The sequence below is a fragment of the Eschrichtius robustus genome, chromosome 13 (genome assembly GCF_028021215.1).
Source record: "Eschrichtius robustus isolate mEscRob2 chromosome 13, mEscRob2.pri, whole genome shotgun sequence".
Lineage (NCBI taxonomy): Eukaryota > Metazoa > Chordata > Mammalia > Artiodactyla > Eschrichtiidae > Eschrichtius > Eschrichtius robustus.
The window spans coordinates 77,170,831-77,195,154 of NC_090836.1; the positions used below are offsets into that span (position 1 = coordinate 77,170,831).

Here is a 24,324-nt window from a genome sequence, read left to right on the forward strand (position 1 = left end):
TGTAAAAAAGGGGAAATTATTTATGTGCAAGTTTTTGTTTCTTATGGAAAACTTGATAAAAGTATGCAAGAAACCATTGACTACTTCTAAGGAGTGGAGCTTAGGGTTTGCTGCTGGAAGGAAACTCACATTTCATTGTATACTCTTTTGTTATCTTTCAATTTTTAAGCAAGTGCCTGTATTATTATCATACATTTCAGAAAGACCAACTTTTTCTAGAAGGTACTCCTCAACTTCTTACCTACTGTGATTTTCTTATCATTGTTTATGTTTTCCATTTTGTATATTTTATTTTTTTCACAGGCACAGAAATATGCCAAGTAACTAGTCAGTTTAGGAAAGGTCTAAAATGAGTTGGCAGGTCTTTAAGATGATAAAATATTTTTCAAATACTGAAGCTATGTGTATTATTGTGGTTATCTGCACGTTGTGATTATAATGAATATTTTTCCACAAAGCCATTATAATTTTCAAATATTTTTATTCTTTTCTTCATTTTCTTTAATGAATTTGAAAAAAGAAACATGCTTTAGTGAAAAAAAAAGAGAAAAGTTTAATTAAAAACATTTAAATCTTGGCAATATACCTAAAATGTTAATTTTTAATTTTTATTATATGATTAATTTAAAATTATAGAGAATATGAGTCCCTAAAACTTGCAAATTACATGTGATATATAAGAATATCTGTGAAATATTTTCTGTCTTTTAGTTTTGCTCTTTCTGTACATCTTTTAGTTTATTCCTGATTCATCTCGTGTTTTCTTAGATTACTAAGTTGCTATCATATATTAAAACTTTTAGCCGTTTTTTATGTAATTAATCTTTCAGAACACATTTTGAAATTATCATGCTGAGTTTTCTTTTGGAAGAGAGCGGTAAGAATTGTTTTGTTATAGCAGGCATCACAACGCTGACCATTATCTGAAATTAGACAAGACTCCCAATAGGCAAACGAGGTAGGCACATGTATGCTTGAGGAGTTTTGCTGAGATTGATAGGGTTTCCATCCAATCGAATATCCTCTAGTGCCTTACGAATGTAAGTCAAATTTTTAACATTGCAGAAGGTATCTTCATGCATCTCCAGAATGTTGTTATTCTAAAAAAGATTAAAATAAATGATTCGACATGATATAACATATTCTTAGTATTGATTAATAAATAGTCCATTTTGCTTCACCCTTGTTTTTACTCTTTCATTCCTTCTGTCATCCAAAACTGCACGTTATGTGATTATTATACATCAAGCACTTTCTAAGCAGTGGGGATAAATCAATTAACACAATACACAAGTACGGAGCTTGTACTTCAGTAATGGGAATATACAATAAGGAGGTGAAAAAACAAATTCAAAGAAAACAAGTTATTTCCGAAAACGATGTGAACTCAGAAGAAAGGATGGTAACTGTGACAAGTTATCTTAAGAGGCAACAGTGGAGCTGAGCATGGAGTGACAAGGAGACATGGGCATGGAGAGAGCTGAGGCAAGAATATCCCAGGCAGAGAGAACACCAAGTTCCAATTCTGAGTAATTAGTATGGAAAGTTTAAGAATGGGAAAAAAGGGGCTTCCCTGGTGGCACAGTGGTTGAGAATCTGCCTGCCAATGCAGGGGACACGGGTTCGAGCCGTGGTCTGGGAAGATCCCACATGCCGCGGAGCAACTGGGCCTGTGAGCCACAATTACTGAGCCTGCGCGTCTGGAGCCTGTGCCCCGCAACGAGAGGCCGCGATAGTGAGAGGCCCACGCACCGCGATGAAGAGTGGCCCCCACTTGCCGCAACTAGAGGAAGCCCTCGAACAGAAACGAAGACCCAAAACAGCCATAAATTAATTAATTAATTATTTTTTTAAAAAAAAGAAATCAAAGCCTGAATTAAAAAAAAAAAAAAAAAAGAATGGGAAAAAAGTCAACATAGCTGAAGTGAAGTGAGGGAGAGAGTGAGCAAATATCAGAAAGATATAGATCTGGGCAGGGCCCAGAACTAGATTTTTTAAAATAGCTTTATTGAATACACTTCACATACCATAAAATTCACCCATGTTAAGTGTACAATTCAGTGGTTTTCAGTATAGTCACAGACTTGTATAAGGATCACAACAGTTTAATTTCAGAGCATTTTAAACATCCGCCAAAGAAACCCCATAGATATTAGAAATAACTCCCCATTTTCCCCAACCTCTAGCCCCTGACAATTTCTAAACTACTTTCTGTTTCTATGGATTTTCCTATTCTAGACATTTCACAAAGGGAATCAAACAATATATCATCTTTTGTGACTGGGTTCTTCCTCTCAGAATTGTATTTTCAAGATTCATACATGCTGCAGCATGTATCAGTACTTTTTCTTTTATTGTTCAATAATATTCTGCTCTATGCATATGCCACATTTTTGTTTATCCATTTATCAGATAATGGGAATTTGGATTGTTTCCACTTTTTGGCTCTCATGCATAATGCTTCTATGAACGTTTGTGTACAAATTTTGTGTGGACATATGTTTTCAGTTCTCTTTCATATGTACGTAGGAGTTGAATTGCTGGGTGATATGATAACTCTATGTTTAATATTCTGAGGAAGTATTAAATTGCTTTTTAAAATAGCTGCACTCTTTCACACCTCTACCAGCAATGTATGAGGGTTCCATTTTTCTCTGCATCCTAAGCAACACTTGTAATTGTCTGTCTCTTTTATTTTAGCCAACCAAGTGGGTGTGAAGTGGTATCCCATTGTGGTTTAGTTCATTGCTAGCATAGAAATACAATTGATATTTTATGTTGATTTTATAACCTTCTACCTTGCTGAACTCATTTATTAGTTCAAATAATTTAATAAATTACTTGTGAGTTTCTATATAAAACATTTGTAGATCAGTTTGGGGGGTATTTCCATCTTAATATTAAGACTTCCAAACCATGAATATGGGGATATCTTTCCTTTATTTAGCTCTCTTTCTCCCCAGGTTTATTGAGGTATCTTTGACAAATAAAACTGTAGATATTCAATGTGTACAGCATTATGTTTTGATTTATGTATACATTGTGAAATGGTTACCACAATCAAGCTAATTAACATTTCCATCACCTTACATAGTTACCTTTTGTGTATGTGTCTGGTGAGAACACTAGAGATCTACTCTCAACAAATTTCAAGTATACAGTATAGTGTTATTAACTACAGTCACCATGCTGTATGTTACACCTCCAGAACTTATTTATCGTGAATAACTAAAACTTTATACCCTTTGACCAACGTCTCCCTATATCCCCCACTCCCCAGTCCCTGGTAACCACCATTCTATGAGCTTGACTTTTTTAGATTTTACACATGGGAGAGATCATATAATATTTTTCTTTCTATAGCTGACTTATTTCACTTATTTCTCCAGATTCATCCATGTTATTGCAAATGGCAGGATTTCCTTCTTTTCTAAGGCTTAATAATATTCCATTGTATACATAGACCACAATTTCTTTATCCATTCATCCATTGACAGACATTTAGGTTGTTTCCATACCTTGGCTATTGTGAAAAGTGACACCATGAACATGGAAGTGCAGATAACTTCAAGATACTTATTTCTTTTCCCTTGGACATATACCCAGAAGTGGGATTGTTGAATCATATGGTAGTTCTGTTTTTAATTTTTTTTGAAGAAACATCATACTGTTTCCTGTATCTGTATCACCTTACATTCCCACCAACAGTGTGCAAAGGTTACCTTTTCTCCACATCCTTGCCAACACTTAACTTTGGTCTTTTTGATAATAGCCCTTCTAACAGGTGTGAGGTGACATCTCTTTGTGGTTTTGATTTGCATTTTCCTGATTATTAGTTTTGTTGAGCTCCTTTTCACATATTTATTGGCCATTTGTACGTCTTCTTTAGAGAAATGTCTGATCAACTCCTTTGCCAATATTTTAATTAGCTTATTTGTTTTTTCCTATTGAGTTGTTTGAGTTCTGTATATATTTTGGATATTAACCCCTTCTCAAATGTATGATTTGCAAATATTTTCTCCCATTCCGTAGGTTATCTCTTCTCCCTGTTAATTGTTTCCTTTGCTGTGCAGAAGTCTTTCAACAATATGTCGTAGTTTTCAGTATACAAATTTTGCATTCTTTTATTAATATTATTCTTAGGTAATTTATTATTTTGTGACTGTTATAAATAAGCTTGTTTTCTTAATTTTATTTTCAGATTTTTCATTTCTAGTATATACATATACATTAGTATTTATATATTGATTTTGTAAACTGTCGTATTGCTGAACTAATTTATTTGATTTCTACTCTGATCCATGGCTTATTAATGAAGGTGTTGTTTAATATCTACATATTTGTGAATTTCCTGTTTTCTTTGTTGTTGATTTTTATTTTAATTTCATTGTAATCAGAAAAATACTTTGTATGATTTCAATTCTTTTCAGTTTGTTGAGGCCTGTTTTGTGGCTTAGTATATTGTATATCCTGGAGATGTTCCTTGTCACTTGAGAAGAATGTATATTTGCTGTTGTTGGGTTGAATGTTATATAGATGACTGTTAGGGCTAGTTGGTATATAATGTTGCTCAAGTCTTGTATTTCTTAGTTGATCTTATGGCTAGTTGTTCTATCCACTATTAAAAGTGGAGCATTGAGGAATCCAATTATTACTGTTGAATTGTCTACTTCCCCCTTTAATTCCGAGAGTGTAGTCTTTATAACTTCTGAGGCTCTGTTGTTAGGTGCATATGTGTTTATAAGCATTACATCTTTCTGATGGATTGACTCTCTATTATTACAAAGTGCCCATGAGGAATAATACAGATTTAGTGCCTATGCACTGTACTATTTTCTTTGCTAGGTAGTAGATACACACTGTTAATAATTATCATGCCTCACCTTTAAGTGATACTTATCATGTATCAGTAAATGCAGTACCCACTTTATAAACTAAACCTGAGATGCAGGCAGGTTTAGATATTTGTCCAATCATTAAATAGTGTCAAGTAGAATTTCAGCCCAGGGAATCTGATTTTGCCAGAGTTGTCATTCTTAATTACTATACCATGTGTTGAAAAACATTTTTCAAATGAATCAAAAAAGGAGATTTCTATATGAGCATTAAAAATGAATATAAAATGAAGATAATTTAAATTAAAAACAGCTTTATACTGGATATTGGTGAGGTGATTGTGAAAGAGAAATATTTTAAAAGGTTCACTTAAGGCCTTTTTAAACCTTAGAATAGGGACTGTAAAGCCAATTACTTCAAAAAAAATCTTATATTGTATATACAAGCACATTCAGTTTAAATATAACATCAGAGACCTGGTTACCCTGTAGAGGTCAATATCATCAAAGACAATAATAATAAAATTTAATTCAGAATTGGAAAAAAAATTCCAAAATTTCCCTGAGGATGCCCTTGAAAATCCTCTTCCAATCCTAAACAAGGCAAGAAATCCTCATATTTATAGAAATTCACCCCCAGAAAAAGAGAGACCAAGAGAGAGCCATAGAGAAACAGGATGAGCACCTGAAAGGGAATACACATTAAGGAAGTTAACACAGCCAGAAAAACTCTCAGAAGTGACAGACTCGTGGACAAGACTCATAGACAGATATTCACAAAAAGACACCAAAAAGAAGTATGGAAAGATATAAATAGGAATAAAAGAAAATTCACAGAGGTAAATAATTACAGGATCCACAGAGAAAAAAAGAATCAGACTTGCTCTCACATAGCAAAATCACTTCTTGTGATGGTCTATACTTTTTTTTTTTTTGCTAAAAGATTGTAATATTACACCATGATATCGTGTCTTTGAGCACATAATGGTTGTGTTCCCTACAGATTTATTCCACAGATGAAATTATTACATTGATTACAGCTGTAGAACAAAAGTTACTCATATCTGAAATAAATAATTTATCTTTCTTTTTTTCAACAACCAAAACCATTTGTTTTAATTGATCATATTTTTAATATATTTAGAAAATATTAAATCATAGCATTTTGAAAATGTGTTTTCACTCATTATTTCAGAGATAAAATGTAGCTTAAAGGGATTTAAAATAATGCAAGCTTTCAAATATGTTGGTTTAGAAAAAACTGCATTTTCTTAATCCAGAGAGATGGAAGTCTGTCATCTCTCAGCAGATAGCAATGCCCTAGGATTGAATCTTCCTCCGTACATGGAACCTAAAATCAAGAGCTAAAACTGACATTTTTTTTCCCCCTGAAAGCTAGAAATCAAATTAGATTTTTCTTTCCCTCTTTCTTCTCTTCCATTTCTAATCTTTACACATTTCTTCAGCAGAGGAAGCTCTCATTTTTTTTAAAGAAGCTTTGTATGTCAAAAAGATGCATTATGACTTGGCAAAGAATGAAAATAAAGACTAAAGTTATCAGAAATAAATCAGTAGAGATAAGAGTCATGAATGTATAATTACCTTGTACTCAGATTGAGAGAGAGAATGAATTAAAGACAGGAGAAAAATAAAAGAAAAATTGTCACAATGTATCAACATGCCATTATAAACAGCTTTTGCATCCCATCCTGTTTGCTTCTGTTTTCCATGGAGGTGTTGGGGATAACTTACTAGTAGAAGCCTACCTGGAGGTGAAGGGCCCGTAGATTTTCTGGGAGTGGCAGAGGGATGTGTTCCAAGTTGTTATCGGAGAGGTAGAGATGATGGAGATCATACATATCCTGTAAACATTCCAAATGTAGGGTCTTAATAAAAATTAGTGGTGCTACAGTTGTATTTTTCATTCCCTGTCTGTGAAACTATTTGTGAAATAATACATGCCTGTTCAGGTCTTGTTTTGTAAAATTGAGGCAAATTAGTTTTCTATGTTACTGGACAATTCAAATGAGTTTTGGAAGATCTGAAAGCAAACAAATATCTCTCGATGCAAATGAAACGTGTTTCTCAATCTCTAGGCAGAAGCTTTCTTTGCCCACTCTAACTTTCTCTATTTAAGCAAGGCAGCGACTTCCCACATAAGACACTCTGCAATAGGATTTTGAGGATTTTGGTGAGACATAGCAAGAATTTCCTTCATGTTACAGGAATGGAGAAATGAAAAGTTCTCCCCAACAAAATCCTGCGCACTCCAGCCCAAGTACCAGGTAAAGGGCAGCCTAGCAAGACAGAATAAGTTTAGACAATAACAGGTCTACTCTAGCCAAACATCACAGGACAAACTGTGACTCACTACTGCCCATGCCAACAAAATCTGAGTGGAGAGACTAGATTTCGACCTTTGCCAGGCTCTAATGAGGTGCCCTAACTTCCTTGCCCACCAGGGTGGTGTCACAGGAGGGCTAGTGGAGAGACAGGGTTTCCACCATTGCTCAGGGCTAAGGGGTCCACACAACCCCCTGTAGCCTCCATGGAAGTAATGTGATGTCCCTTCAAACAGTAGTTTAAATTTATTTGTTCAACATATATTTAGAGGAGCAGCTTGAATGGAGAAAGAGTGGGTAAGAAAGCCAATCTGGTTACTATTCTCAGACTCTGTGCTGTTATTCCAAGCAAGTCACTCTAACCCCAAACTTGTTTCCTTCACTTAGAAAACAAAATGCATAAGATTAACTGAATCCATTCTCCTTACAAAATAATTTAGAAGGCTTCTACCCTCAAAGGCAACACCCACAGTCTGTACAAGTAGTTGTCCTTCCAACTACATAAGATACTCTTGTTAAGTGGCGTTTTTGGTAAATACAGTTCATCCAGCTTACAGCATTTCCAGGTGCAATTTATAGACTGGTGCTCCAGATAGCCACGCACTTCTTATTCCAGCTCTGCTTTCTGTTCTTGGTGTTTGAGCAGCCTCAGAATGTACCAGAACACAGTATTTCCCCAAAGCATGATACATAGTGTTGTAAAGTTTATTTTAGGAGTTAAAAGTCTCATCAAATTGAATCCCTTTTGTGGAAATAAAAAGGCTAGTCATTGATAGAAAAGGGAATGGGAAGATGAAAGTCTTTCATATTCAAACTTAAAACTCACTTTAAATGCTTCTTGCTTTATTCCTTTCCTTCCAAGTCTATTGTTGCTAATATCAATATATGTCAAAGTGGTTGGCAATTCTGGGAGCTGCCTTATCTTGTTGTCACGCAGGACAAGCTCTCGGAGTTGAGGCAGCTTTCTGAATGCATCTTCATCAATCTCCGATATTAAATTTGATGTCAGATCAATCCTTCTTAGATCATCTGGAAAAAAGAATGAGGGAAGTAGTTAAATATTCTTGAATATGTTTTGCTCACATAAAAATAGGAATATAAATTTTCCCATATACAAGCAAATATAAATATGAATTTAATTAGCAGTGGACAATTAATGAAACAATTATTTCTAACAACTTTATAAAAATTTAATTGTTTTCCCCAAATACTATTCATATTTATGCACTTGTAAGAAAGTGTAAATTTAGCAAAGAAACTGACTCATTATATTTAACTGGTCTTTTCCCCATATTCTTCATAAACTTTGTCTGGATTTTCTATTTAAAACATTTTTCTCATTGATGGCAGATTGTTGTATTTTCTAATAGTAATAGATGCATTAGCATTAAAATACAAAGGCATTAAAAAGAAACTTTCGAATGATTAAAACACTTAATGAAGACAAGTACCAAAATTCTTCAAAGTTGACAACAATTATAAAGTCAGATTTAGGTTTGCATTCATCAGCCAGAAAGCAATTGTGCTTTACTTGAAGTCTATTCAAACAAGCCAGATCCTAGTAAATATATGACCATGACTTTCTACTCTTATTGTTACAACATGATAATGAGTTTTAACCTATAAAATAGAATTATTTGAGAATATCAACAACTATATAGTTTCATAACAACCTTTAATTATTCATCATTTTTTCTTATAAAACAAACCTTCAAACGTAAAAATAATTGATTTGAGTCATATTTGGATATTCAAGTTTCATTTTCAGTACCAACATTTCACAGTGCAAACATTTTAGGAAAAGTCTGTAAAGAGAAGGATATTAGTGCCATCATCCTTACTTAGGCTTGCAAAATCATTTCTGTTGATCTTTTTAATTCTGTTAAAGCGGGAATAGAAATAAGCAGTGTTCTTGGGCAGCGGAGGAATAGCATCAAGTTCATGGTCATCACAGTATACAGTGGTACTTATACAAGTACACAGAAGGCAGGTTGGAAAGTCTAAAAGAAAGAGGCAAACAATATATGTAAGCAACAAAAGCAATTTCTAACAAATTATGTGATTACGAATATTTATTAAACAAGATTCGAGTCTCATACAGACTATTCTGGCATATTTAATATTTTCTCATATAGTTTTCTTTAAATGGAATATTAAAGTCAAATATACCAACTAAGGCTACCCCAATAATTAGTATATTCTTTGTAATGCTTTACAATTTTATTTTAAATTGCTGAGTGAATATTGCACGGTTATTGCTCTTATATTTACTGGAAATTCTATTTTCAAATGTAAATATTAAGATTATGGTTTTTATAAATTTAAAACATCACATATAATATTTTTATTAGGTCTTTCATTCAATATTTAAACAACCCACTGAAACAAAATCAAGAAGAAGATAGGGCAATAATCATTAATATTAATTCACTCAATGTGCATTTATTAAATCTTTTCTTTGTAAATGGCACTGTGCTAGCTGATGAAACAGTGGTGAGCCAAAGAGACAGTTCTGTTTTATAATCTGCTATATAAGACGAATGTTAATCACACAAATAAATAAAATGATGACTGTGGTAAATGTCAAGAAATATCATAGGAGCATAAACTACAGGAATTTGATTCAGTCTGAGAGTCATCGTTTTCTGAGGAGGTGATAATTGAGTTGAAATCTGCAGGAAGAGCAAGACTTGATTATGCAGGTGAGAGGGAAGAGCATTCAGGCAGAGGAAGCAGCAGGTGCCAAGTCCCTTCACTTTGGAGGAACCAGAAGGTGGTCCCTGTAGCTACAGCACAGCGAGCATTGCAATGTTTAAGACGTAACACACACGGGCCTTATAGGCTGTGTTACAGGTTTTGTTCCTTATCCTAAGGATGGGCAGGGGTATTACATGATCAGATTTGCGTGTTAAGATGTCACGCTGATTGAAGGTAAGCTGGAAGACTGAGGGAGGGCCAGCAGGCAGAGAGGAGATGAGTTATCTAGATAAAAGATGATGGTTGCTTGGCTAGGGTAATGGTGATAGAAAAGACAACAGATCCAAAAGAGTTGTCAGGCTGGATTATATCTCCATTTATTAATCTAATTGTTTTCTATCACCCCCGTACGTACACTCCTACCCGTCCTTCACTCTCTGTTTATTGGTCATGTAGAGGACAGTGAGCTTCAAGGGAGATAGAGAAGCAATGGCCAGAAGAAAAGAAGGACAATAGGATGGACGATGGAGGCCAAGTGGAGAGATAGTTTGAAGGAATAGGGAATAGAAAATAATCTAAGCCTCCTGAGATGTCAGTTAAGGACTGAAAAATGTCTCTTGGATTAGTTACTGTGGGGATTATAGGAAACTTCAGTAAACACTGTGGAGTGATGAGGCTGGAAGCTGGATTACAGCCACTGAAGGAGGAAGTTAGAGGTGAGGAAATAGTTACAGCACATACAAACAATGCTATTGAGATGTTTGACTGTAAAGAAAAAGGAAAGAAAGATGGTGATAACTGTAAGAAGACATATTTGTGGTGTGTATGATGAGGAAATGGACTAAAGTGGGAGAGATTTGAAGAAAAGAATCCAGAGGAAGAGAGACTGAATATAAAAAGGATCCTGAGAGGGCAGCAGGAAATGGGACTAAAAAAAAAATGGGAAGAATGAAGATTTCACTTTAATTTAAAATCTGTGGTGTGAAGGACGCATCTGTGAAACCAAGGTTCCTAGCTCAGTCCCTGTATGTATCATTTAGTTCATTGAGAGAAAGTTTGTTCTATAATTTGTCAGTTTTCCTAGTTGTTTCTGGTCACTAGTCATACCCTGGAAAAATTATGAATTAACTTAATGTAATTCTACCACCGTTACTGGAAAAAGAGTGCAAAATTCTGATAATAAATCATAGGTGTAGTAGGGGAAAAAAACACAATCGGAAGAATTTACATCCCACATGTGGGAGGACAGACTGTTCCTCTGTTGTAATAGGAGGAGGTGCATGGATGTAGATGTAGGTAAATTATACGTCTGCAAACAGAAAGACCAAAGAACTGCTGACCGGAAGACAGCATTTTCTTTGTGAAGGAGGCGGCTAAGCTCTCTGATGAGTTTGAGGAGTTTAGGGAGGAGGAGAAAAAAGTTGTGAGACATGAGATGGATGGGGAAAGTGAACTAGCCATGAGAGATAGAAGAAGAAAATGATGGAAGACTTTCTTGGGATTGCTCAGTGTCAATTCATCCCCATTTAGCTGAGACTTTGCTAGTTTTAGCACTGGAAGCCCCCGGTCTTGGGATCCCTTCACTCCCAGGCAAATCGGGACATTTGGTTGCCTTCGTTGAAGGAGCAATTCGTGGTTTGAAATCAAGAACTAGTAATGCACCTACTAAGGTCTTATTACCGTTGTTAAATAGAAAAATCACTTATAATAACAGCTTCAGGAATGAAAACTATTTTAGGAATGTAAATCTAGGAAAAAATTTTAAGAGAGAGCTATGAAATATTTAATACTTGCTAATTTCTCTAATCACTGTAAATGAATATTTGCTACTTATCACAGTTTTTAGAAAGTAAAGCATTTTGTTCTTCTATATATTCATGGTCATGCTAGTTTAATAATCACTTAGGGTAATTATATATAGTCACACCAGTTATTATTTAATTCTAGTTTTTTCCACTCATAACTCAAGCCTACTTTATGTGGCTTCAGAATACTATTTCTAGAAATTGGTGTTCATAGTAACAAATAATATTTTGATTTTTAATATTTTAAATATTTCCAAACTATTTGCCTTTGATAAATTTATAAGATTTAAATTTAATTTTAAGGTTTAGAATTTCGAGAGATGCTTCCTCTTTGGAAAGTAAAATGTGAATTAAAATTTTAACTTCATTGCTTATTCTCAGACTCCTTTAGAGACAAAAATTTTTTTAAGTCATACTTTTTCTTATATTGTTTCAAAACTGACATTATTGAGCCATAAGTTTTACTAAAGCTTTTAAAAAGATTGGACATTCTGCTCTTCTATTGTTCCTGGCTCATCAGGTAGTGATGCCAGATCAGTCAACTTTTGAAAGATCTGAAATTACTTAAAAGTAAGTAATGTTCTAGAGATATTTAATTTCCCTATTTTGAGGACTTTCTGCTGGATACGTACATTTCCTTCTCACTGTGTGTGTATCTCCCTGGTTCTGCCTGTAGCATGTTCTGCTACCTCATAGAAAGTTGACTATGTGGAAAGAATATGGTGTCTTCATTAAAGACAGGATTTAGTGGCCTCTATTTTCATTCCAGCACCCCTACGTACCACTTCCATGACCTTGGACAACTTTTATAGTATTTTGGAATTTTAGTTTTCCTATTTATAAAGTGAAGATAATAGTAACTAGTACTTACTTAGTATTGTTATATCTCTTCAAAGAGCTAATGTACATAAAACACTTTAGTGGCTGGCGTATAGGCAGCATTTCACAAAAGACAACTTTTTTACACTACTTATTGGTGAACAGTTAAAAACTCACAGAAGCAGAGGGTAGATCGGTGGTTACCAGGGACTGCAAGGAGGAGGAAAGAGAGCTGTTCAACAGGTGTAAAGTTTCAGTTATGTAAGATGAATTAAGTTCTAGACATTTGCTTGTAACACAGTGCCTATAGTTAACAATGCTGTATTGCACACTGAAAAGTTTGTTGAGAGTAAACAAAAAAGATATACTCTCCTATCAAGAATAGAGTATTGAGAATAACTAACATTTATGATGTTTACTGTGGGCCAGGCACTAACTTCACTCAGTTAATCCTTACAACAACTCTATGAGGTAAGATCTATTATTTATTATCCCATTTTTTAGATGAGGAAACAAAGGCAAAAAAATATTGAATGCTTTGCTCAAGACTGTATATCTAGCAAAGTCTCAAAGCTGGGATTTGAATGCTCTCTCCTCTCTTCTGTTCTCTCAGTGTGTTCTGTACAAACTTTTCTTATATTACCTATAACACATTACTGTCTCTAAGTTGGTTTACATGTCTGTCTCTCTGTACTAGACACAAATATCTGTGAAAACAGTAGTCATTTTAAGATAAGTCTTGTGTCTCCAGAATTTATAGTACAGAGACTCTTGATACTAACTAAACCTTTGCAATGGGAACTCTATACCCCCTCACAACACCATTCTCCATGTGTGTAAAAGTGTTCTGGTGTGAGCCCACTTGAACAGCCCCCAGGGTTGACACTGACAAATTCTAACATGAAATACCGACAAATCATAGAATCAGGTTCAGCACCAGGAATTCCTTCTCATGACCTAAATAAAAGGCCATGGTTTACATCAACTTCAGGCCCTACGAGATGGAGTCCAATGTTATGAAATACTTTCTTCTCTTTTCCTTTTCCTGCTGCTTCCCAGGACTGAGTGAAAAGAAGCCTGTTTTCCAATAAGTACACAGACAAGAATCAGAACAGGCTTGCTTCAAACCCAGTGTGTGAACCTAATATCTATGTGATCTCTGGAAAGTTCCTATGCTTTCTGAGCTAGTTTCCTTGGTAATAATGAAAAAAATTAATACTAATACCTTCACAAGGAGGTTGCAATAGTCAAACGAGATAATGTGAAGTGCTGAGCATTATGGCCCACAGAAAGCATGTGCTCAATCAATGTAAAATATCATTACTATCATCACCATCATCATCATCGGCATCCATCATCACTTGATCTCCTTGAACTGCTGGGGCCTGATCTCTCAGACACAGATTCTGATCTTGCTGATAGTGTATAATTTGTTCTAGAAATGCATTCCACTACAAAGCTTTCTGAGTAATGATGCCAGACAAGTATTTTGACCCCAAATCTTTGGTTATTTGATCATGTCCATCATGCCAAAGCGGAATTATTAAAACAGCTTTATATTTTAATACCAAATACATGTATATCTCCTGCTTCAAACCTAGCCTATAACAAAGTTTTCTCCTTGGGTCATGGGGGCTCCCTGCAGAGTTGGAGCTTGGCAGTTTTGAGGAATGAACAAGTGGACTTCATTACAATCCAGCTTTGATGGACCTGACCTTCATTGGTGTGTGGGCCCAGAACCCCAGGGAATTCAGGCTCCTGTGGAGAAGAGCCATCAATCAGCCTGGGGGTGGACTCCTCTTCCTCTTCCTCTTCAGCCTCCTTTGGCTGTGGTGGTGGGGTGAGGAGCTCTCTGTTCCCCGAAGGTATCACTGTCGCTATTTCAATCTGAAAAAGCAGCAGAATTTCATCAGGCAACCTTCTCAATCACCCTCTGTGGCAGTTACACAAATTTGAAATGTATCCATCTTTGCCGCAAGAGGTCGCTGGTGTTCTGAAGTTGAACAGGGTGGGACGCCTGCTTGCCTGGGAAGGTACATGCGGTTCCAGTTACTGTTATTGTTTTCAATTAATTTTGTTTCTCAAATCTTAGTAATAGTTTCCAATGCCTTTTTAATTTTGGTCTTACTGCTCTTTACAACATTAAAAATAACCTCGTTTATTGTTTTCTAAATGCCTAGCATTGCAAGAATACGTTATTGTTGTGAAAGATTCAAATTAATCCAGAAGTGTGCAGAGTAAAAATCCAAAGTCCCCTTCATCCTGCAGCCCCAGTTCTACTCCTCTTGTAGACAATAACCAATAAGAAATCGATATGTATTTTCAAGTCCTTTTAATCCTTGGTTTTCTGGATTCAAATATTCTGTTCCTTTACAATGACTTACACTTCCGCCAATTGCATTTTTAGTGAAAAGTATCCTTTGTACTAAAATAAAATATATGGACACAAGAAAACTACATGATTTGATTATGGAATGCTATTTCTCATATATTTTCACTATTATTTGAATAACAAATATTACCAATAATATTTGGGTATTAAAATTGACCTTTTTGAGAGCTTTGACAATAGGAGGCACTTTTATAAAATTTAAAAAGCTTCTCAAAGATTTTTTTCATGGCTTCTATTTTAGATTACACTTGCACTTACACTCTTCTTACCTGCGTTTTTTATGTAGTGAGTTGTTGCTTCTAAGAACACTGTTTGCATTTAAAACAACCCGTTACTCTCAACTTTCTTCCCTTATCTCAATGTCTGTTCCTTTGTATCCCTTAGTAAATCCCTACCTCCCTACCCTACATTCCTGCTGACCTTGTAACTTTGGGCAGGAAATCTGTTCAAGACAATTGGTTATCAACATGTAGGAACCACTCTTTGAGGCCTAGTTTTTTCATGGCATCCCAGAAATTCCAAATTCTCCCTGCCTCCTGATTCTTTCCATCCTTCTTTATTTGCTTTCATTACAAAAGAAAAACACACAAATTACTTTCTAACTTATTTAATGTCAAAATGGTATGCAAGCTATTACTTTCATGTGTAAAATAAGTACATAATTAGGCTAGATATTTTCTGAATATTTTAGATAGATGTTTCAGTTAACCATAAAATTTTAAGATAGTCTTACGATTTAATGTCACTTTTATACACTTGAATACATTCCTTCACAAATGAAAATCATCCTTTTAAGGAACGCTAAACTTTTTTTGTCAGTTTACTTTTCTGGATGTGTCTCCTTCTATGTTTCTGTAGTTTCTCCATTTCAGCCCTTCCTACATTGTATGGGATTGATTCCATCAGGTTTCTGCCAACCCAAGCCTACTTGATGGTACGCTTTGAGTTATATCTTTTATCTTTGTACCTCAAGGCTGTAGCATAGTAGGTGATCAACAAGTACTTACTGAATATAATAAAAAAATTTTGCTTGTCCAAAATAAATCTAATTCACAGCTCTATGCTTAATTTTAGAGATTTTGCTGAGAAAAAAATCAACGAATGTATTAATGCGTTGAAAGCAAACCAAAAGCAAATTACAGTGTATTTGGTGCATTAGGAAGCCATACATGAAGATATTATAAAACGTGTCTAGAAATCTCTGCTTGAGAAGATTGGGCACACTTCCCTAAACAGAGAAACATACGGTTTCCATCTGCAGGGTCGGAAGGAGGCAGATTCAGAAGGAATGGATTTGCAGAGAGACCAAAAGGAGGCTCTGGGAAGAGCGGAAATTGAGACAGATCTTTCATGGAATGGAGGCAGCCTAAAGGGAGAAACACATTCCAGACACATTGCCTTGAATCTTTAGCTTTGTAGAAAAATGTTTGCACATACTTTTTACAGATAATTGTTTTTCCACTGATTTGATGTGAAGCTGTAAGGTCTCACTTGTCATTCAATATAATGAGGCAAAATAACTTTTGTGTTTATCAAAAACTTTTGTTCATGCTTACTTGCTAATAAAATGTGAATGTTGAATAAATTTTAAGACCAAAGAAAAGGAATGTTTTTTCAGTTCAGCAAAATTACAGAACTGTAACCTCAAAGTACTGTGTCTGGAGAGCCTTTTGCATTGCAGACGCCATTTATTCTCACCATTGAATAGAAGTGAGTTAGGCTTTTGTCGTCTTTTCCTCTTTAACAATTTTCATACCGTGATGTGAAGCTGTGAGGCAATGCACACAGAGAAATGAGGCCAGGGAAACGTGACCACCTGGCTGTCTGTGTGGCAGACTTTTATGCTTATGCTGCAGAAACCTAAATTTGGGAATAAACACAAATTGCCGGAAAATATCCCTGCCCCCCTTTCTCAGGCTACAATTGGTAACACTGAAATGCAAACATATTTGAGCCTCTGATATAAATATTCATTCTTTTGGAGTTTTTCTCCACTCTTTTTCATTTTGCCTCCTTATTTTACTCTGACTTGCTCCCTACTGAATTGACTTTTTGATCTAATCATTATATTTCCCTAAAGTTTAAAAACACAATACAAGGTCACTCCCACATGTGACCTTGAGCTTAGTTATCACTGCACTTGCTTATCTTCTTGACCCAGTACCAGCAGGGTACATCTTTGAGTTGATTGTCGTCTCATTCTATTCTCTTGTTTACTGTCCTTTAGATGACTGATGCCATGGTAGACTGTGTTTAGAAGCACCTTCCGTGTCCACGAGAGAGGTATATCTCTACCAGGGATGGCAAATGCATAGCCCATAGACAGTGACCTGGGTAGAGTGACGTCTCAGCAGACGTCAGGCTGGAGAGATAATAGTGCCAAGAGGAGTCCTCCACCCTGCCTCAGCCTCCACACCCAGCACAGACTTGACTCCACAGAAGCAACCCAGCACCTCAATGCAATCTCAGGAAAATCAGGGCTGAAATGACCCCGAGGTGTCTTAGATGAAGTTTCTGCTCCTGGAGAAATAAGGAATCTCAGTAGAAAGTGAGTTAGTTACAGTTTTTTGTACCAGATGATGTGTACTCAGACTTTTACCGGCAATATTTATATTGTTATTAATAATACTGCAAAAGATTTGAGACTTTTACTCCCCAATAGTCAGAAACATTGCCCATAGAAGAATCTTCCTATAAAAGTACTCAGCACCATTTTAAGTGACAATAACATAAAGGGGGGGGGGGCGGATAAATTGGGAGATTGGGATTGACATATACACACTATATATAATAGATAACTAATAAGGACCTACTATATAGCACAGGGAACTCTACTCAATACTCTGTAATGACCTATATGGGAAAAGAATCTAAAAAAGAGTAGAGATATGTATATGTATAACTGATTCACTTTGCTGGACACCTGAAACGAACACAACATTGTAAATCAACTCTACTCCAATAAAAATTAACTTAAAAAAACAAAAAACAAATTTCAATCAAATCTCCATTTGTCCCTTAGCAAAAAGCACATATAAATGATCCATACAGCCATATTAACCATATTACTAGTGTTAAGCCTACTTATTTATGTTAATTTCAGAGTAAAAATATGAAAAATTAGTACGTTCAGAAACAGCAGTCACACTTCTTCCTAATTGTCTCATTCACCACTGATTCCTTCAGTAGAGACCGCTTGTTGACCATGCCGCTCACACCTGTTCAGAACACTCACAAACCATTTGCTGCTGTTAAGCATTGTGTTTGAATTAATAAAAACTAATGTATTTTGTTTTTTGATATTTTAATATTTTTTCATCTCTGCGCTTAATCTGCACTAAGTTTCCAATGAAGAACTCAATGAAAATGTAATATATGTGTGATGGAAAGAATGCTATGAAAGAATTTGTTACTCAGATTTGACTCCTATATTTATGAATGAGTGAAAGGATCACTAAATGAATAAGTGAATTTGTAAATGATGGAAGGTTCACCAGTCTTTATAATTGTCTAATCAACCAGACTGAATGTCTGTGCCAAACATTACACTTGTTATGATCAACTGTCCATTTTACCCATCATTAATATTTTCTAAACATCTATAAATACCATTGTTTTTTTCTCCCTGTCTATTACCATCACCATAATCTAAGTTACTTTGTTCTCTTGCCTGAAATACAGTCATAGTCTACTTACAGGAAGTTGGGATCTCCTCTACTATATATTCAACCTTCAGTGAGAATGAACTCTTAAAAATACAAAATTGATCATGTCTACCCCTGTTTGAAAGCCTTCAGTGGCTTTTTATTGCTCTTGATAACCAACAGAACGATGGCCTTGAAGAAGCACTGCAACATATTGATTATGAGGAAGGATCCAGACTAGATGAGTTTGAATCTAGCCTCGCTGTTTAGGCAGTTACTTTACCTCCCTGAACTTCAGTTTCTTTATTTGTAAAATCCTGATATAAATATTACAACTGTGTTAGGATGAAAACGTTAATACACATAAAACACTTAGAATAATGTCAGACACATAGTAAGTGCCATGGAAAGGTTTGCTATTATTATTAAAATAAATTTAAAACTCTTTGATTCACAGAGTCCTGCATGGTTTGCCCTTCAAGTGTCCTCTGCCTTCATCTCCTGCCAATTGTCCTCTTTTGCTGCACTGGCCATCTTTTGTTTCTTATACTCTCCATGTTCCTTCTTCTATAGGACATTTGCATGCACTAGTCATCTGCTTGGAACTCCCTCCACTCCCCAGCTTTTTTTCGCTTATTTTATTTTTAACAGCTTTATTGAAAGTATAATTGCTATACAAAGAACTTCACATATTTAATGTGTACAGTGTGATGAGTTTGGATATGTGCAAACATCTGTGATGCCATCATCACAATCAAGATATTGGATAATATCCACCACCTCCCAAAGTTGCCTTGTAATTGCTTATTTGCCCCTCATATCTAGTTCAGGTCTTACTTCCTCAAGGAAACATCTCATGATCTTTGTGACTTAGACAAACATGTCTGATGAGTGGCTCTCAGAGCTTTGTGTACTTCTTTTGGCACATCCACCATTGATTTCATGGTAGATTTGTGTGTTTTTTTTGGATTGTTGCAATTATTCCTTTTCTAAGATTCTTTGTAACATGACTTTTCAACTCCTGCAATCAAGAAGTAGAGGGTAATTTCTCATCCCTTGAAGTTTGAATTTAGACTGGCCTTCTGATTTGCTTTAGTCAACAGAATGTATTGTTGTGTCAGTTCTGAGGGTAGTTCTCCAGAAATATTGCATGTTTTCATTTGCTCTCTAGGAACCCTGCCCAGTCATCATATGAACGAGCTGGCTCCAGCCTGTTGGAAGATGACAGAGCACATGGAGTACAGGAAAGCCATGTAAGCTGAGGCCAACCTAGTCCATCCATCCCTGAACCAACCCAACAGCTGGTTGGAGATATATGAGTGAGCCCAGTGCAAACTAGAAGCATAGCACAGCCCAAATTGCTGAACTACAGAATTGTGAGCTAAATAAATGGTTGTTTTAAGCCACCAAATATAATGATGAAAAAACAACAATAAGGTATATAACATTAACCCTCATGGGGACATAGATATTAGTTAAATAGTCACATATACAACACAAAAATCTGTACCAATAATTGTGCACATTTAATAGATTTGTAAACTGAGGATGGAAGGAGGGAGGGTTAAATAAACTGCCTGAGGTCACATAGCTTCTGTGTAGTAAGGCCAGGATTTGAACCTGATTATCGTTGCCACAGAACTGCACGACGTCCTTAATATTTACTGATTCTGTACTCAGCCAAAAAAAAAAAAAAAAAAAAAAAATCATGCTGAATAATCTAACTTCTTAAATATCTTCATTCTGAGGAAGAGGAGCTCTGGATAGGAAAAGTGAGCATTGTCATCGCTGGGAATGACTTCATATTAGAAATTCATAAATGGACTTTCTTGTACATATTTTAAGCCTCACATGATTTTTTTTCTTGGTGTCATTTATCAGCCTACCATCAGCTCTGATGGTGACTGATTATGTTAGTCAGTTGCTGAACCTGAAGGCTGAACACCCTGCCAAGACCATGTTGCCCTGTGGGAGCACTTGGCAGCCAGTCGTTCCCTGAAATTGACAAGTATAAAAAAAAATCACATAACAGTGATGTAGGTAGAGTGTAAAATTCAAGCCACATTTATTATAATTTTCTCTCACTTTCGTGAGAAATAAGTATTATGTAGAATGAAACTCTAGTCTGGTTAAGCATGATGGCTAAGACAATTTCATATATTCACCAAGTCATTTCGTTTTCCTCCTGGGCATTCAGCTAAAATAAATTTTCCAATTTATTTGACTCTAGCTTGGGTCATGTGGCTAGTTCTAGCCAACTGACGGGGAGAGAAGGTCATGTGCAGCATCTGGTCAAATTCAGTGAAGAATAAGCATACTTTCTTCAGATTCTTTCGCCTCCCTTAATCTGTCAACAGAAGATCCACTGTGACAAAGGTGAGGATGGTGACGTTATAGCATGAAAGATGTTCGAATCCCTGAATAACTACGTGGAAGACAGTAAACTCATTGACCTGCATTGGGTAGTCATGTCAGCAAGATATAAATTTTTATTGTGTTAAGCCATTGGGATTTTGAATTGTTTGTTACAGCTGCTAATGTAACTTGCCCTAATACAGACCTTTTCAATTTTTGTTTTCTTATGTGTTTCCTAATTAAACTGATGGAACAGTTTCTAATATTTTGGGGGTTGAGCTATCTAGCACATATCATTGACATTAGAAAAAATAAATGCACATTTTTTTGTCTCTCTATCCTCTCTGATTTCTCTTTTACAAACAACTGTTCTTTGATCTGGTTATTTGGTATAGTACTTACTGAAATATTGTATCACTTAATTTTAGTGAATTCACCATTGTTTCAATTTATTTTTAAATCTCAGTATTTTATTAAGTCAAAATTAATAAATCTATATAATGAATCAATATCTGCAAGTCAAAATCAAAATTAGTTAATGGCTTTTTGTTTAATCAAAATAGCATATAATAATCATAACATTTGATATTGACTTGCTAAGATATGTATGTATTGATGAAAACATGTAAGTGCTTCCTTTTCTTTTAATCTATCCTAATGTATGGTTACTCTTCATAGATAACTCTAAATGGTAATGCTTCTTTGTATTCAGTGCAATGTTTAAGTGAAAAAGTTAATGCAAAAGAAACAAAAGCTAATGATTTAAAGGTTCCGTTTAATCATACCCTCCCTAGTCTGTGTCTCTTCTGGGACCTCAGCATTTTTTTCTTTGTTCACATGTTTATTTTCTCATTTCCTTTCCTTGTTGTCAGAACATGGCAATATTTCATTTTTACTTGCCAGAAAGATTTTTTACTTCAGTTTTATCCCAGTTTATTCAGGACTCTGTTCACCATCATCCCCTTAGACTCCAGAAACTTAATAGGTTTCCAATATCTTAGTTCTCACAAAATATATCATCTAGTTCTAATTGAATGTCTCCAAATAATATTGGTAGGGAACTTTGGCAAAGGCTGTAGAAACATTATTTAATAGCAAAGTCAGTTCATGTTCCCTTTCCCCTTACTGCCCTTGTTCCCCAAGTAAGGATGCCAGGACAATTTAGTGTAGGCTGAAATCAGTAATCTCATGAGGATGGGGGGATAGGGAGAGACAGTCAATCACAGTAATTGAAAACAAAGAAGTTGGACTGAAAACCAAGATATTTAGAAACTTTCAAATGCTAGCTCTTTATTTTATGATGAAGTAATTTAGTATTTTTTTAAGTTTCAATCTTTCCCATCCTAACACAAAGCAAATTGTTCCTTCTAACACAGGCTTTATTGAGGCACAAACTATAACAAGCTGTGCCTTTTAATACGTAGAACTTCTCTGCATACAACTGCTTTTCATTGATGATGATGTTGATGATGTATATATTATCAGATGTAATTATAGACATTTTGAATAAGAAAACGTGCATTTTGGAGGATGTCCCAGGGAGGAGCAGCTAGTAGCCAGTTGCCTTCAAAATAGATAGTTATTACATTAATTTTTTTCCTAATGTACAGGATCAGTGGTAAAGGCTTGAAAAATTTTACAAATTTAGAAACCTGACTTTATCTCTCAGGGGAAGAATTACTTTAAACAAATTCCAAAGACTGTACTAAGCCAGGATGCTAGCGTGAACCCTGTTATTGCCACAAATATGTTCTCTGTAGTCTCTGTAGCTTCACTTGGGGGCCTGATTATAATCAAAAGTTTGTAGGAGCAGAACAAAGGACCCTGGGCATATCAGCTCTATAATAGCATAATGTAAAGGAAGGACTGTCTTTCAAGGGTTCAAAATCCTTAGATTTGCTGACTATCATTAAGTTTTTGCAGGCATTAACATGATAGAAATCCTCCTGCCAGTAGGAGAAGGCTGCTGAATAACAGTTAATTGGCTTTGGCAATATTTCACTCTATGTTCTTACTTTTTAATCTCAGTACCAAAATGTACGAATCCCCTTCAATATCCATTCTATATATGTTATAGATTCAATATAGTTATTGTGAAGGATTTTTATCTTAAATGTTCTGTATTTGATTTCTTTCATGTTTATGTCTTTGATCAGAGTTTTGATATCATAACTCCAGAGAAAACACACTTTAAAAAGAGTTGATCAATCCTCAATATCTTTTAGATATATTTTATTTGCTTTTTTCCTTGTATGCATTAAGAAATGGAGTGTTTAATATATTTACATATATACCATTTACCTCTTTAAAGCCCATATTGAATGTTAACAAAGATATTGATATGCTGTCACTGTGATTATCCTTTGGGGCCCACCTATCTGCATCTTATGTGGAGTACACTGACATCACAAGCCAATAATTGTACGACCTGATGGATGACGACATTACCAAGTAGTAATTCTTGAATTATTTCAATGCCTGTGTGTGCGTGTACCTTAACAGTGTAAGCCTCTCTGTTCCTAGCAAACTCAAGACAAGGTTTACCATAACTTGGCCTAGGAGTGTTAGAATGAGAAATTTGTGGAATTAGGGAGGGTCTAATGAAAATCAGGCATTTAAGAAAAAGGCTATGTAGGGCAATAAGAAGTCAGGTCCCATCTGGGGTTAGAAATTAGTATGGTAGGAGAACATGTCCAGGATAGGATTATCCAACTCAGAAATGTGAAGATTTCCAAAGATTTTTTGAACAGTGTTACTTTTGGCAGATTTGTAATTTACTGATTTTTTAATGTCTCTGTGGAAGATGCCACAAGACAAAATCTGGAGAACTATGTCAGAAAAACAAAAATCTGGACCAGAAAGAAAAGAGAAAAAGGCTCTCATTTAGCACACAGTACTAGAGAAGTAAAGGGGCCAAATTAAAAAGCATATTAAACTGGTTAAAAAGATAGTACCTGACACACTAAAAGAATAGCTGAGGGACGTCAAATACCCTACCTGGGTCCTACCCCCAGAGATTCTGATTTTAATAGTCTAGGGTGTGGTCTAGGCATTGAAATGTTTTAAAACTCTAGAGGTGATTCAAACATATGGCCGAGGTCGAGAACCACTACACTAGAGGGGAAATTAATTCCGCAGAATAGGACGTGGGAGACAGAAATGCTAATTAAGTCCTGGAACTTTGAAATGTTGAGTAAAGTCTTGATGGGAATATGGTAGAAGGATTGTTTTTTACTAGCCTCCCAAGGACCACAGGCATCAGAAACATCAACAGCAGTTTCAGTTCAGGAATCTGCTGAGGCTGATTCTCCAGCTGAAAAACAAAACAGAACAAAACAAAAACATGGGGAAGAAGTGGAAACTCTCTGGGAGGCAGATTTCTTGAATTCCACAGCCTGAAGCAAGAGTAAAAGCCCCTGCCCTGGGGCACATAGC

The 24,324-nt window shown here is 35.5% G+C and overlaps 1 protein-coding gene across 1 annotated transcript in view; it reads right to left on the reverse strand.

The window, feature by feature from the left end:
• Positions 1 to 929: 929 nt before the first annotated feature.
• The window catches only part of EPYC (epiphycan), a 34,123-nt gene continuing 10,728 nt past the window's right edge, over positions 930 to 24,324 (reverse strand). Inside the window, exons 2-6 of the mRNA XM_068561393.1 lie at positions 14,214 to 14,385; positions 9,019 to 9,177; positions 8,004 to 8,206; positions 6,602 to 6,697; positions 930 to 1,100 (exon numbers count right to left, since the gene is read on the reverse strand). Of these exons, the coding sequence (XP_068417494.1) occupies positions 930 to 1,100; positions 6,602 to 6,697; positions 8,004 to 8,206; positions 9,019 to 9,177; positions 14,214 to 14,385 (801 nt within the window). The remainder of the gene's footprint in view (positions 1,101 to 6,601; positions 6,698 to 8,003; positions 8,207 to 9,018; positions 9,178 to 14,213; positions 14,386 to 24,324) is intronic.